Source organism: Cryptotermes secundus, unplaced genomic scaffold (assembly GCF_002891405.2).
Source record: "Cryptotermes secundus unplaced genomic scaffold, Csec_1.0 scaffold682, whole genome shotgun sequence".
NCBI classification, from domain to species: Eukaryota; Metazoa; Arthropoda; class Insecta; order Blattodea; family Kalotermitidae; genus Cryptotermes; species Cryptotermes secundus.
This window is the reverse complement of record NW_019730110.1, coordinates 867293-883556: the sequence shown is the minus strand read 5'-3', so window position 1 is coordinate 883556 and position 16264 is coordinate 867293. Positions and strand designations below refer to the sequence as shown.

Here is a 16264-nt window from a genome sequence, read left to right as displayed (position 1 = left end):
TTCTCTTGCAGCGCTGACTAAACATGACTGAGGTTTTCCTTTCTCTTTCTCAGCCATTCCAGAAAAATTCCGGGAAAGGATCCCGTTTAGGCGAAAGCCGTTTCCTTTTATATCCTTTCCACTTCATCCTGCCATTCGACGCTATACATTCTGGAGACCGATCATCATCATTGGCAAAAGAGCCCCTTTTGAGCCATAGTTTTCTTTGGAAGACTCTGCCAGCATTTGTCATCCGGTTTAACTTCTTTGGATTTCGCAACAATGTCGTCAGCCTCGCGCCCAGCCCTCAACCTGGAGGACTAGATCCTTATATTTATGTCCCCCCAGTGACCCAGTTACACCCTTTGACGCTGGGTTCCCTTTTCGTCGTCTTCTACGACTCGCAGGGCCACGTTGAAGGTAGCAGTATTGTAACCCGCCTCAACAGGACCCCACTTTGGATACCACTCCCTAATTCCTTTTCTACGGTCTAATGGACATTACAGGGCCTTCCATCTCTCATCTAAATTTTCACTGGTTTGAACTTTCTTCGCACGTTAGCTTGTCGATTTGTGTAAAGTTGTAACCTGCCGTGTGTTGGGTACCCCAGTAAGGGTCTGGCCCTGGCCGCGCCATAACTCAAGCGGTTGGTCGCTGGCTTCCCACCGCGGCGGCCCGGGTTCGATCCCGGGGTCTGGTCAAGTGGGATTTGTGGTGGACAAAGTGGCGTTGAGGCGGGTTTTCTCCTAGTACTTCGGTCTCCCCTGCCAATCTTCACTCCACCAGTTGATCCACAATCACCCTCACCTATCATCTGGGGCTGGTACAATAGGCCAGAAGTGGCCGCAGTACAAGGGACTTAGTCCCACCCCACTAGCATTACAAGAAAGTCTGGCCCTCTGAACAGCCGGACGTGTTCTCCGATGTACCAGTCCGTCTTCCGGAACAGACGTTGAGATCTTCGCTCCATTTACCCTGAGCAGGGGCCCCCATATTCATGCCTCAGTAATTAAAATTTTCAGAAATTGGGCCCCTGGTTTTCCCCGTGAAGTTTAGCCCGAATTTCGAATCTCTGGACACCAGTTATCCTGATGATTATGATGATGATGATAAATATTTCGTGGTTTTCCTCAGTTTCAAATAAGGCCAGAACTGCTTCATACCGAACACTTTCCAATTCATCACTAATCATTCTGCACACGGGCGCTAGAGACCGACACAGTCGTAAATTAAATAAACAGCATTAACCGGTTGGGCTACGTAGCGGAGACGTAATGTGTTTCCTGAGAGTTACGGACTGAATCTCTGTATTATTTGTGTGTTCCGTATAGTTCTCACAATAAACAGCGACCGTTTCCCTAAACAGCATTAACCGGTGGGGATTTGTAGCGGACACGTGATGTGTTTCCTGTGAGGTACAGACTGAATTTCTATATTATTTGTGTGTTCCGTGTGTTTCTCACGATAAACAGCGATTGTTTCCTTGAACTGCATTAACCGGTTGGGCTTTGTAGTGGAGACGTAATGTGTTTCCTGTGAGGTACGAACTGAATTTCTATATTATTTGTGTGTTCCGTGTGTTTCTCACGATAAACAGCGATTGTTTCCTTGAACTGCATTAACCGGTTGGGCTTTGTAGTGGAGACGTAATGCTTCCTGTGAGGTAGAGGCTCGATTTTTATGTATTATTTAGAAGAAATTTGGTCTTTAAAGTTTTAAAGTGTTACTTATTTGAGTTACAAAGGAAGTTAAGAGAAGAAGAAAGAGGAAGTGGGCTAGATATTTCAAACTTTTGAATAATTCCAACTAAATTTAATAGGCATTGCCTTCCAAAGAGATATAACACCGAGTTTCTCCGCGATACCTTTCTTTCATGATGTGCGGAAGGAGCTGTGGAAATTAATGGGTGAAGCAGAACTCCCTTTTATAATAAACATATAATTTATTTCTCTTCTGAAAACGGGCTTTATCTATATGTACGAATTTTCCTTTAGCGGCAAATGAAATTCCAGTGTTCGACTGGAGCGTTGTTGAACCTAGTCTCTCCCTCACTTTCATGAGAATTACAGAAAGTTTTGTTCAGTCGATAAGAAAAAAATATATACTTGAGCGTCGAAACTAAGAAATATTCAAGCCATCATGAAATGTCTCGTCTTTTATTGAACCCGAAAGTTCATTACCATTTTCACAAGAGCTCTCCGCTCTGTCTTATGCTGAACTGACTGAGACCAGCGCACTTCCTCACACTTTATTTTATTAACATCGAGAATAATATTATTCTCTCGTTGACGCCTATGTCAACAGCACTTTGCTAATTTCCCGTTTTCCCACTATATGTTTGTATTCACTTTCATCTCTCATTGTGCTTTATATGTCTCATCAGTCTCGTTGCTAAATTCATTCTCCTCTTGGAGACTGTATATTACAAATATTTATCTCAGTTTTTAAATATATTTAAATTTAAGCTGAATATATAACGGTATTTCCCTGTTCAAATGTTATAGTGTCAGATAATAGGACGATTAATGATTGTGGAGCAGTTTGTGGGAAGAAAATTGGTAGGGTAAACCAAAGTACTCTGAGAAAATCCGCTCAAATGCCACTTTGTTCAACGTAAATCCTTCATGACCTGACCTGGTATCGAACCCAGTCGCCTGCTACTAATAGTCTGAGTCGTGACAGTTCTTAAATAGTGATTTAATGATTTAAAGTTCTGTAAATGGGACTGTCTGCTATTATAATTCAACTGGTTTATGGAACAACGGACGTGCAAACTGCATATGTAGGTTCATTTATGAATATTGTAGCCGAATAATTAGTTTGAATACCCCGTCCCTTATCCGTCGACATATAAAGCACATTGATAGCCGAAAACTAATACACACATGCAGTGGGAAAACGGGAAATAAGCGAAAGTGTTGGGAACTTAGGTCTGGATGAGAGAATAATATTATTCTCAATAAAATAAAGCGTGAGGAAGTGGGCTGCTCTCAGTCAGTTCAGCATAAGGTAGAACGGAGAGCTCTTGTGAACATGGTAATGAACTTTCGAGTTCAATAAAAGGCGAGATATTTCATGATGGCTTGAATATTTTTTAATTTCGACGTTCAATTATTTATTTTTCTTATGGGTTCTACAAAACTTTCCGTAATTCTCATGAAAATGAAGTAGAGACTGGTTCTGATTTAATAGAAAATTTTAAATTTTAATAGAAAATTTTAATAGATTTTATTGATTTAAATTAAGTGAACTACATGCAGCGTTTGATATTTTAGCGCATACCAATTGACTACGATTATGACATTTTGAACCATGAAACATGCAGTCGCATATGCAGCGAATGGACAATATTAGTGCGGTGTAGCAATTTTAGCATAGTAAGACACCTGAAAATGGCCATTTAGGGCCGAAACATGTTGTGTCGAAAGTGTAAGAAGGAAGGAACAATTTATTGCATTGTTGATGGACTGTGTTGTACAATAAACAGTTTTAGATACAGTAAAGCAGCAGGAGTGCATGTAGTAGTTAGCAGTCCTACATACATGTCTGTTTCAGTTTCAAGACGCTCAGTGTGTGGTGTTGTTTCCAGTGCCCGCCCGTCGAAGCTGAGAGCGAGGCTTGCCATTGCTGGTATCTGGTGCGTAGCAGGAGCCCTGGCCGCACCAATGGCAGCAGCCCTCCGCGTCACCTATATTGAGGACCCGGACCAACGTAAGTTCTGACGAGGGTGTGGTCACTTACGAGTTCCTCTGTCTTTGTTTTCGAAATCAGTTTCAGGAAAGTACAGTTAATCCCAAGGATCATAAATTCTTTTGAAAATCTTGCAGGCAGACAAATATTTTGACCTCCAGAAGAATGTTGACCAGCGTTTTCTGGTGTCCTGCTTTAGATGTTGTCCCCAGTCTGGATCAAAGATTCATTTCTTCCTTTTGCATCGTTACCCCAAACCCCATGCAGACCAGACGTAAGACAAAGAGAACAATTTCAAATTAAAGAAACGTGTTATACAGCCGGTCACGGTAGCCAAGCGGTGTAAGGCATGCAATGTATTCTCTCGCTCAGAAGTCGGGATTGTGGGTTCAGATCCCACTCAGGGCATGGATATTTAGTGTTTGTGTGTGCGTGCGTTTTTATGTGTTTATTTACAGGTAGAGGCCTTGCGACGAGCTGATCACCCGCCCAAGGGGTCCTACCGAATGTCTAAGATCTAGTAAACCGAAGCGAAACGGAGAGTTTCATGTAGGTGGGCCAAGGCCCAAAGTGGGGCTGTAGTGCCGAAGAGAAAAAATTGTTATACTGGTCACAGTGGCCATGCCTTCTTAAAAGCTTGGATCGTGGGTTCGAATCCCACTCTAGGCATTGGTGTCTGTCCGCGTTTCTTCTATATTTATGTTGACCTGTGTAGGTAGCGGGTTTTATACATGGCTGATCCCCCGTCCAAGGAACCTTACCGACCGTATATAATATCCACAATCACAATTCTGAATGAGAGAACAACATAGGCCCTAATCCTTCAAGGTGGAAGAATAATAGAAAAAATCATTTTTATGATGTACTAAGTATGTTGATCATTGATTCTTCCACCAAGCCCCAAGTGATTTTATGAAATTTCCAGAAATATTGAAGCGAAATTATGAATACCGGGTAGGAAATTTGTGGCTATAAAGCGCTATAGGAATAAACAGACCTTCACAGACAAGCTATACAACTCTATCATGTCGTTTTTACGTGTTATTGGGCTGTATAATCCAAAAGCATTCAGACCTTTACTCTACATCAATTACACTATGCTTGAAGTCAACTCGTTAAATATTTACTGATTTTAGAAATGTTTGTAATATGATTTTAAAGCTCGTAATAGCATGTTATTAATTCTATATGAAGTAATGTGCACCTATGCCACATGTACACCCCAAACTCACTTTCGTTGAAATATTATGACATTGATCTGGCATGTAATGTGTGGGTTAGGAGGTGTATTGCTTCCTCGGCACATGACTGACGTTTCCTTTGTTCAGGCAACATGTATACTCTCTGTCTCCATTTCATAAACATGGCGAAGTGCGCATATTTTGTCTATACCTAAGCTACGTTATGACTGTCACCGCTGGTTTCGTTTTAAAATTGCGTCATCCGTTACCGCATGACTGAGCTCGTAAATTAGGATAATGCGTTTGTACGGGCGCTCTCTCAGTTCACGCTGTAGTAATTGTAGTGATAAGAATTGTTTTTTGGAGGTGTCCACTTCGAATCTGGGTTTGGATACCTGGTATTGTAACACATTTATCAGGTTGGTACCCCGTTTAGTCCACGACAATTCTAAATGATTTCCAATTTGTCATTTGTCAACTATCTTTTTTTTTACTGCATCTACAGCCCACGTGGGCCCTGACCTCTGATTTTCAGTTTCATGATCATTTTTGAAGACGGTAGGACTCCTTGGACGAGTGATCAGCTGGTCGTAAGGCCTCTACATAAACACAGGACAACACAAACACAGTATAAACGCATGCACATACTAAAAATCCATACCCTGAGGCTGGGGCCACACGAGCGCACAAAATACGTCCGTTGTAACGAACGTACTTTATGACGGACGTTACTGAGAACACCACACAGTTGCAGAATGCGGTGCGTAGTTTTTGTCTGCAATGGAGCCAGAACAAAGGGTAGCATTCGCCCCTCTTGTTTATTTCTACAACGGACGTCACGACGTTCGTTACAAAGGACGCATTCTGTGAACTCGTGTGGCCCCAGCCTGAGCGGAATTCAAACCAACGATTCCTGCTTCAGAGCAAGCGAAAACAGTTCATGCCTTAGATTGGTCGGCTACCGTGACCGACTTATCAACTATCTTACCAGTACGAATACAAGTATGTCCTGTACTATAACATAAGGAACATCCTCCCGAAGTTTGGCACTTTCTTCGTGGGACACTCTGTATATTCTAGCTACGAGACAGCGTGGCAAAGTAACCAACAGGAAAGAACAGTCAAGAAGAAGTCAAGAAGTGAATCCTAATGTCCATTATCAAGGAGCTACCGAAGAGGAAGGTAGACTTACTACTTTGGGAAAGCATTCTTGTGTTTACCAGTACCACTGATGTTGAGTCGAGGCAAAAAGGAAAGAACGCCTGGCAAAGAGTTTCTCTCGAGATTTATAATTTTTGGAGGGAGGGGCTCCAGTTTTGAAGAACCGCAGTCTGCGTGCCTGGAAAGTACTTCCGGGCGGAATAATTTTGCCTTCGGCTCATATTTGAATAGCTTTTTACCAGCATTTATGCGGAAGCCAAATTAGTTGAGGCCTATGCTACAAGCTGAAGGTCATGGGTTCGATTCCGCAATATCATTGTATTTTTTTATTTTACCTAATCCTTCCAGCCGCGCCGTGGCCCTGTGACCGGCTTAGCCTCTAGCAGAAATGAGTACCAGGAATCTTCCTGGTGGGTAAAGGGCGGCCGGCGCGTAAGGCTTGACAACCTCACCGCCATCTGTGAGTCGATTGTCTAGAAAATGTGGGAGCCTTGACGTCTCACAACCCTACGGGCCTCCTCGGCCTGTTACATGGTTAGATTTAGCTTGTATTTGCTTACATTTTCGTAAATAAGCATACGGCATACCACAGACATAACACGGTTTAATGTTAGATTTTCAGTTGTTTTGGTGTATGAACGTTGGAGTAATGCTTTTATGTTTCAGCTCCCCCTCGTTATATGTGTACGTATTAATCACACACTGTTTGGAACGCCGCGATAAAGACTTCTGGATGTATATAATTTCCCGGAAAGTTCTAACGACGCTAGGCGCATTTCTTGAGGTACTGATCTGAATTCTTTAATTACCCCCCAACTTTTCTACAGATTGCGTTCCGAGTCTGACGACATGATTTATATTGCATTAAAGTTTCTGGCGGGACATCTGAGCCAGGGAATAGCTGAATGTTTGTCCACCTAGCAAACTTTCTTTCATTTTCCTCGTCCTCATTCCAATTATTATTATTATTATTATTATTATATCGCCCGCCTCTGTGGTCTAGTGGTCAGAGCTCTTGACTACAGATCCAGAGGTCCCGGGTTCGATTCCCTGTGCTACCAGATTTTCTGAGAAGTAGTGGGTCTGGAACGGGGTCCACTCAGCCTCGTGAGGAGAGTTGAAGAGCTGTTTCAAGGAAATAGCGGCTCCGGTCTATAAAATCGAAATTAACGGCCGTGGGGATCCGTTGCGCTGACCACGCGACACCCTCTACCCGCAAAAGTTGGCACCAACTTCGCCTAGAAGCGGCGGTCGCTCGGTCGGTGTAGTTCGCTTACAGACTAAAGCCACGGAGTTTGTTTTTTTATCATTGTTAGTAGTACTATAATTATCATTATTATTATTATCCTCCTTTCTGTGTAGACTTTATAGACCAGTGGGATCTAGGGCACATATTTCTTTCGGTTTCGAAAATTACTCATAGACGTTTTGTAGGGTTCCCTGCAAGAGGCATTAGCCCGTTATAAGATCTCTGCTTTCACAACATACCACCGAGCAGGATGCGAACCCCTGATCCAGAGTTTGATTAGTAGAATACGTGCACCTCAGACCACGCGGCCACACGTGTCTCTCTCGACTTCCATGAGCTGATGACAAGGATATGAGGGCTACTCAAATGATGTACTTTCCTCCGGTCGTATTTGGGTATGGATGTGTAGATCCACGCATTCTTCATCTCGGTTCTAGTTGGAGGGGGGAGGCAGGTTTCACTTCCCGGCCGCTTTACCCCCGGAGAAAGAGCCCCAGTTACCCACTGAGTAGAGGCCGTTTGGGCCCCAGAGCCGGTCTGGACGAAGTGGAGAAGAGAAAAATGTCCACGTTACCGGGACTCGAACTCTGACCCCTCGGCCGTCCGTCCCGTAACCAATCATTATCAAGAGTCACATTATGTACATTTTTTTTCACAGTTTTTTATAATTTCATTTGAATCTGGTACTTTGTATTTACTGTGTCAGTGCATGGCCCTGTTAGTACCACTGTCTCCATGTGTTTACTGCGCACGCCTAGAATACTGAGGGTTATTGCTCTTTTACATTCGAGCTCCTGCCTCTTGACCCTAGCACGTGATACAGATCTGATCTTGTAAGCTTTGTAGCCTGTCAGATCGCCATTAACCACAATGCAAATAAATATACGTTGATAATAAACTCCGTGTCCTGTAGTCCGGAAGTGAACTATACCGATCGAGCGACCGCCGCTTGTAGGCGAAGTTAGTACCAACTTTAGCGGATAGAGGGTGTCGCGTGGTGAGCGCAGCAGACCCCCACAGCCGATAATTTCGGTTCTCTAGACCGGAGCCGCTATTTCCTTGAAGTAGCTCCTCAATTATCCTCACGAGGCTGAGTGGACACCGTTCCAGACCCACTACTTCTCAGAATATCTGTTAGCGCTGGGAATCGAACCCAGGACCTCTGGATCTGTAGCCGGGAACTTTGACCATTAGACCACAGAGGCGTTGATAGAGGAAGGGATTATCTCACGCGACTTACGTACTCTGCTCTGCTCAGTATTTCAATTTATATCAATTAGTTACTATGAAGTGCCTCTGTAAATATTTACCGATTCTAGAAATGTTTTTAATATAATTCTAAAACTGGAAATATTAGGTTATTAATTTCATGCGATGTAATATATCTGTCCGCTTTCGTGCACTGCCCCAACTCATTTTCGTCGAAATGTTTATCGTACTGCTCGACGTGAAATGCGTGACTCAGGAAACATATATTGTGTCCTCGGGGCTGTAAGCAGCAGAGCTGGCTACTGGACAGCGCAGTACGGAGCAGTTCGCGACTGTGACATGCAGACCCATAGCTAGGGAACGAGTTGACAGACACGTTACCATAGAGATGGATGCGTGGAAACCAACTCGGTACGGAACACATTTCCATGGATACCGGTGATCAGCAAGCATTTCCTTGGATACAGATTCACCTTCCGAGTCGAGGGTAAAGGTAATGGTAAAGTTTCCCCAGTGCTTATCTAATTAAGCACTACGGCATGAAGGCGTATGGGGGAGTGGATGTATAGACCCACGTTTTCTTGACCACGGCACTATCTGGAGGTGAGTGGTCAGTTTCACGCTTCTGCCGCTTTACCTCCGGTACCCATTGTATAGGAGGTTGGGTGGACCCCAGAGCCTGTTTGGACGACGTGGAGAAGAGAAAATTCTTGAACCTAACGGGACTCGAACTCTGACCCCTCGATCTTACAGCCTGTAGCCAGTCGCTATACCGACTGCGCCACCCCGGCTCCGTAGACTTCATTTTGAAGCTTAAATCCTGTACTTACTTATTAATACGGAAAATAAATTGAAATAATTGCATTGATCAAAGAAGTTTTGTTAACATAAAGGAAAACAAAGTCATAACTTAAAATTTATTTATGATATATTTATTCCAGACCTGTACAACAATCTTCAATCACGTTACGTTTTTTGTAGGTACCGAATTTTGATCCGAAACAACAATTTTCAGTTGTTTTTTTTTCTTCTTCTTTCTTAGTGTCCTCAAAATTATGTCATTTTCATTGCGGAGAAATGAGTTACAAATAGCAAATCAAATCTTACTGTCATTCAAATAACATCAGTTTCCGAAATTGCGTATAAGTTGCTCTCTCTGTGCTTTGATATATTTCCTTTGGGTCGAAAAATTAGTGGATGATAACAGAACCTTCTTGATTGCCGCTTTTGTGATCAGCATACCCAGCAATGGGTCTACACGTTACTATATTTTAATAAATATTTCATTAACAGTGACATGAGTTAATGTTGAATTTGTTAAATTTAATGTTTAAATTAATATTACGTAATTAATAGACTATTTGTATTGTGTAGGAACCGGCATGAATCTATAAAAAGCATCATAATTTGTACCTTCTACTTAATATTATCCGGCTTCCAATCAAGGAACATGACAAGACATGACATGTATCACACTTGAGACAAGTGAGAAGTACATCAAAAATACTAGTCGAAAATCATGAAAGGAAAATATCACTCGGTAGACCTCGTCGTGGATAGCAGGATAACATTAAAATATTTATTTAAACAGCATTTGATCACAGAGTAGTCTCAGGGTGGTGTTTATGTTCTCAGAGAGGTTTCATATACGAGTGAAGAGTGTAACTTCCTGCAATCTAACACCGTGTAATTTGATATACTTTCGTCGACTTGATCGGATCAATCTTCAACCTTGAAGTTGAAGACCATAGGTTCTTCCGAAACGACGGTGGAACTCTACCAGACCACGACGTTACATCCCAGAATATGGTACTTTTCTTGTGTTCCAGATGTTTTTACCTTAAGGCTCAGTGGCATAGTCTCGTGAAAGCAGTCATGAACCTTCTGGTTCAATACATGGCGGGGAATTTATTGACAAGCTGAGGGACTGTCAGACTTTCGGGCTGGGTGGGGGGGAGCTGTGCGCTCTGGAGTTAGTTTTAACGCTCCTCTGTCTCTCTGCTTCGGCACTGGGCAGTCACCGTGTTAATAGGCCTACAGCCGTCCGCTTTGGCTTGCGTTGTCCAGACGAATGCAGGAAACTTTATGGCCCACTTAGCTGGGTAAAAAATGTGAGTAGGGATTTTTATTTTTTCTCTAATTTAAGGCTTAGTTTTTATTTTTTCCGCGCATTTTGTTCAGCATGCACGTGCTGAATTTCCGTGTTGTTTTGTTATTTATGGATAACGGTGAAGAGACGCTTTAATTTAAAGGTACATACAAAGGTAAATTTGTCCCTGCCCGTAATGAAAGACCACATCATGACGAGAACTGAGGGTAGATAGGTGGAGGTCAGTGCTTGGCTTCACACCTACTCTGCTGTTTCATTCTGTTAGGGGCACTGTTCCCCGTTAGACAGGATGCTGAAAGAGACAAAACTTTTGTTCCTGCTTGAAATTGAACCCTAGTCCCCTCATCTCATCCATAACCCGTTCGCTTCATCGACAGAAATCCACAAAAGTATTCACGCACCAGTGAAAGATAAGGCAAAAGGTAAAGCTATTCCTGTAACAGACCGCGGAGGCCCATAGGCGTATGAGACGTCGAGTCTCCCACATTTTCTAGACAGTCGGTTCACAGAAGGGAAGTGTGCTGGGACCATTACTCTATCTAATTTACACCTCAGACCTGCCCACCACAGAAAAAACAATCATAGCAACTTTTGCCGACGACACGGCCATACTATCAACAAGCAGAGATCCTCAACTAGCATCACAATACTTACAAAACCACTTAGATCTCTTTGAACAATGGGCCACCACATGGAAAATCACAATTAATCAGGCAAAATCTGTTCAGATAACATTCACCACCAGGAAAACAACATGCCCACAAGTCTCCATCTAGAACACACCAATTCTTATGCAGTCCGAGGTAAAATACTTGGGACTTCACTTGGACCAAAAATTAACATGGCAAAAACATATTAAAACCAAACGTCAACAAATGAACATGAAACTCTGTGAAATGTCATGGCTCATGAACCGTAAATCAAAATTATCCTTAAAGAACAAACTGATACTGTGCAAATGCATAATTAAACCTATATGGACATATGGAGTTCAACTGTGGGGCTGTGCAAAGCCATCAAATACACAAATCATCCAAAGGCTGCAGTCCAGAGTTCTACGAACAATCACCAACGCACCCTGGTACGTCTCCAATCGGACGCTCCACAACGACCTGCAAGTCCCATACGTAACAGACGAGATACGAAGATTAGCTCTACTCTACAAACAACGACTACAAGGACATGACAGTAGATTATTTGAAGAAATAAGAAACCCTCCCAAAGTTGTACGGAGACTGAAGAGACAGTGGCCATAAGCAATAAATTCTGGCATCAATTGTGTTTAAGAGCATCGACGCTGGTTGATTCTCCTACTTTTAACCAATTTACTTATTGCTCCTTACTGTAGTGAGTAGATTGTAAATTCGCAGATGGCGGTGAGGATGTCAGCCTTTCGCGCCGGCCGCCCTTTACCCCCCAGGAAGATTCCTGATATTCATTCCTGTTAGAGGCTGAGTCGACCCTAGGGTCATTAAGTTACCAGCAGCAACAGATGCATGAAGATTAAAGGGGGGGGGGCATTTTGAACACTATGATTGACTTAAAAGGAGACTTTAGAAAGTTTCTGTCGGGATAATGCATGGCTGTTGAAAAAGGGGATTTTTAAAACACTGTGTAGGATTTGAAGCTCTGACAGCGGTGATTATGAAGGGTACTATCTTCTGGGATATAACACCGTGTAGTCTGTTGAAAGTCAACCGACGTTTCGGAAGAACATATCACCTCCAGCTTTCTCAGCTTATTCTTCGGCCCTGTACACTGAGGCAGTATGTTCCTTCTGTTAACTTTTAACGGACATATTCGCTGGTGCTAAGTTGGAAAATTGTAAATGTAATTCATAAAATGTAAGGAGAAAATCAGCAATTACGAAAAGATGGAAATCCGTCAGGTTGTCGACTGTTAATATAAGTGAACGTCTGTGCACACATCTCGAAGTCCTCTAGACCTCAGATTTACAATTTCGACCGTTGAAATCTCTCTGATATCTCATCAACAAATTTCAGCTTGTAACTTTTATAAACGACCGTTAATTCTTCACAGTTTATTTCTCGGGTTTATTCCAAACACTTCAAATTTTACGAGTATCGACCCAGTTCCACCTCATCTCTTCGTGTGAAGCTGGTCTGAATGTATACTAAGAAACTGTGAGTGGAAATTTAAGGCCTGCAGTGCAATGGAGTGATTCTTGGCAGCCGCCATTAAGGAATGTCACAAGAGGCACTGATCTGTTTCGTCTCTCAAAAGATATACGAGTATTTGAAGACATTTCTAGAAACAGTTCTCTGGCATTACACTTTGAGGAATGTTTCTTTCAATCAACATAACATACATACATAAATATATTAAATAGACCTATGTCTCGATCAGAGATATTAGAGAAAAATTAGTATTTTATTCTTTTATAATTATGACACTGTCATGCGATTGGTTACCAGCGTTTACGAGGATTCTGGCGTCTAGATCTTAGAAACATCGTAGCTTTTAGACCGTTACTGGGTAACGATCTCGAAACAAATAACGAAATAAAATTCATTACTAGACAAGGACCGCGAGATAAGCAAATATATCAGAGCCGTTACGGGGTAACGCCTTCGCAGACAAACGCGTTTTTACGAAAAAAATTAGATTACAAAAATAAACGGCGTTTTATACGCTGTCCGTTCCGAGATGTAACCGAGACAAGTTTAGTAGTTGAGACTCAGTTGTAAGACAGTCTGTGAAGGGAGGATTTGATCGGTGCAGTTGACGATTCTCTATTGTTAAGATCCGTTACCAGGAAACGACTAGTGAAAGCAAACTGAAAAGATTTAGCCCGTGTTGTAGTGATTTGTAAAGCGTGGAAATTAGCGAGAATGTTGTAGTTATTTGTATTCACGACCTGTAAGTAGTCAATAAAACGAATCTCCAATCCAAAACCCCGTCGAGAATCACTTTAGCATTTTAAACAGTGTCACAAACAAATAGATTAAAATCCATACCTATACCTTATGGGTTTTTAATCTCAATAAGTCTTAGTTAAATATAACTGAACCATACATCCAGGGGTTCCAACTTCATTCCTTCACATTCCTTTCAGTATTAATGCAGCTACAAATTTCAATTTGACGTGCATTTTGGGCCCGCAAAGTGTTACTCTAACCAAGCAATCCTCCTCCTTTCACTGACACAAAGCCCATACTTTGAATCTTCACCGAGCTAGGTTGCTCAGTCGGTAATGCTTCTGACTCGTGTTTTGGAGGTGCTCAGTTCGAAGCTTGGCAAGAACACCGAATATCCTGTCTGAGGTTTTTGTTGTTTTCTTCAGTCTCTCCAGTCAAATGTCGGGGTGGTACGTTAAATTATGTCACGATCGCTTCCTCCCATATTTTTATTTTATTGTTTGTTTAATCATCCAATCATCTGACCTTATATAGTCCGTGTTACTGATAGCATAATTTAATAAATAACAGATAAATGTATTGAAATATTGTATGTATTTTCACTTGTATGAATAACTATTGGCGACGTTTGGATTGGTAATTTATTGAACACTTACAGAGCGTAACTACTAACGCTATCGCTAATTCACACATTCTACAACTCACTAAAACATGTACGAGGCATTCTCAGTCTGCTGTATCTTCATCTGTTGTCGCCTGGTAACGGCTTCAAACACCGTAGCTTCCTTAGGTTCCGTGTTCACGTCCTTTCTGGTCGGCGACTGCCTCACAACTAACTACATTTTAGACTTTTCCTGCTTATAACACTTCGGCACGGATCTCACAGAAAACACCTCTCCCAATAGATCTATTGTTGCGTCACGTAGCCGTCGCACGGACTGCGTAGAGAAGACCGCTTCCTAGTTATTTTATTGTTGCGTGTTACGAATCTTTTGCGCCCCTTATCTTGCAACGTCCGTTGTTTACAGAGTCTTTATTTAACAACGGGTCTACATGCTATAATATTATTCCTTATGTAAGTATGATATTAAAAGACTTTGTTATGTACAGTACTGTGGATAATACTTGCATCTAAGAGGAATTAAGTGACAAGAGTCTGGAGAAAATTACACGAGGGGGAGTTTACAACTTATACTCCTCGCCAAATATTTTTAGAGTCATCAGATTCAGGAGGATGAGATTGGCGGGGAATGCAGCACGCATGGTATAGAAATGCGTACATAGTTCTTGCAGAAAGACGCCAGGAAAAAGAGACCGTTAGAAAGAATGGGACGATGATATCTAGTAGATCTTGAAGAAATAGGACGATAGGTTGTGAACTATATTCATATGGCTCAGGTTGTAGACCAGTGGCGTGCTCTTGCGACCGCATGAATAAATATTCATATTTCAGAGATTGCATGTAATTTATTTGGTAACTAACCAGCGTCAGCTTTTCGAGAAGGGCTCAGGTCTATATAGTTATATCGTATCTGTCTGTCTGTCTGTGTGTCTGTCTGTCTATCGATCCATCCATCCATCCATCTATTCCTTTTACTCAAACTTAGAACATAAGGCATCCGTGAAACGCTTCGTTTCACTTCGGTTTCTTAATCTTAGACAGTCGGTAGGACTCCTTGGACGAGGGATCAGCCCGACGCTAGGCCGCTATTTACACAGAAGAATACAAACACAGAATAAACGGAAACATCCATGCCCTGATTGGGAATCGAACCCACTATCCCAGCGTTCGAGCGGGCGAAGACATTTCTTGCCTTCGACCGTGGGGCCACTGTGATCAGCTTATATCGTATATTCCTTCCAAAACTTGGGTCCGCAATTCTGCTATCCAGGATATTACATTGCGCCACGTCCTGGGTCTGAACACAGGAATGCACGAACGCTCTACTCGCTTCCCGCAACGGCAACTTTTAATGGTTATCTCTGCCAGAAGAATACACCGGAAATTGCGAAAGGAAGGACATGAACCAGATCGTGAAACAGGAGAGAAAATGAACGAAGAGGACAAGAAAAGAATGAAAAAGTTGAAGTTTAATAGCTTTTATCATCACCATATTTTATTCTGCAGAAAGAATTACTCGTTTCTTAGCCAGAAATATATCAAGGGATATGTGACGGTGCTACCAAGTCGATACTCTGTCTGAAATAGCTTGGAGAGTGTGCCATCTGCAGGTAGCAAAGTTGAACTACATTTTATTTTAAGCGCACAATGGGAACCAGAAACACCGTACGGGGGGGGGGGGCATGTGCCCACGAAAATGCTTTAGACAAAGTTTATCAACTTTCACATTTGTTACAAGAACACTCACACATTGCACCCGGGACCTTCTTGAAACCTCAGTTATGGTATAATAAATTTCAGATTGTTCTTATATTTTTGTGAAAGATTGGCTCATCTATCAGAGTTGATCTGGCTTGGTACAAGTGTATAGGCCTAATTACGAAGTGTAATACATTGAAACGTTATAATGGTTATCTTAAAGATATTAATATAAGGTTCAACTGTCAGGAAAGTACCTGTACCCTTATAATTATGACATATCGTGTGATTGGTTACCAGCGTTTACGAGGATCTTGGCATCTTGATCTTAGAAATGTCGTAACGTATAGATTGTTGCTGGGTAACGATCTCGAAACAAATAACGGAACAAAACTCGTTACTAGGTGTAATGCCCTAGCGGCGTAGGGGGGCATGGAGGTATCCCTCCCGCTGCTGCCGCCGCTGTAATGCCGTGGTACAGGGGGG

At 42.2% G+C, this 16264-nt stretch overlaps 1 protein-coding gene across 6 annotated transcripts in view; it reads left to right on the top strand.

Moving 5' to 3' along the window:
• The window catches only part of LOC111866213 (neuropeptide Y receptor type 1), a 439022-nt gene that overhangs the window by 376073 nt on the left and 46685 nt on the right, over nt 1-16264 (top strand). For all 6 annotated transcript variants that reach the window (XM_023854955.2, XM_023854956.2, XM_023854954.2 and 3 more), the window contains one exon: nt 3569-3690. In XM_023854955.2, coding sequence (XP_023710723.1) covers nt 3569-3690 — 122 coding nt within the window. The remainder of the gene's footprint in view (nt 1-3568; nt 3691-16264) is intronic.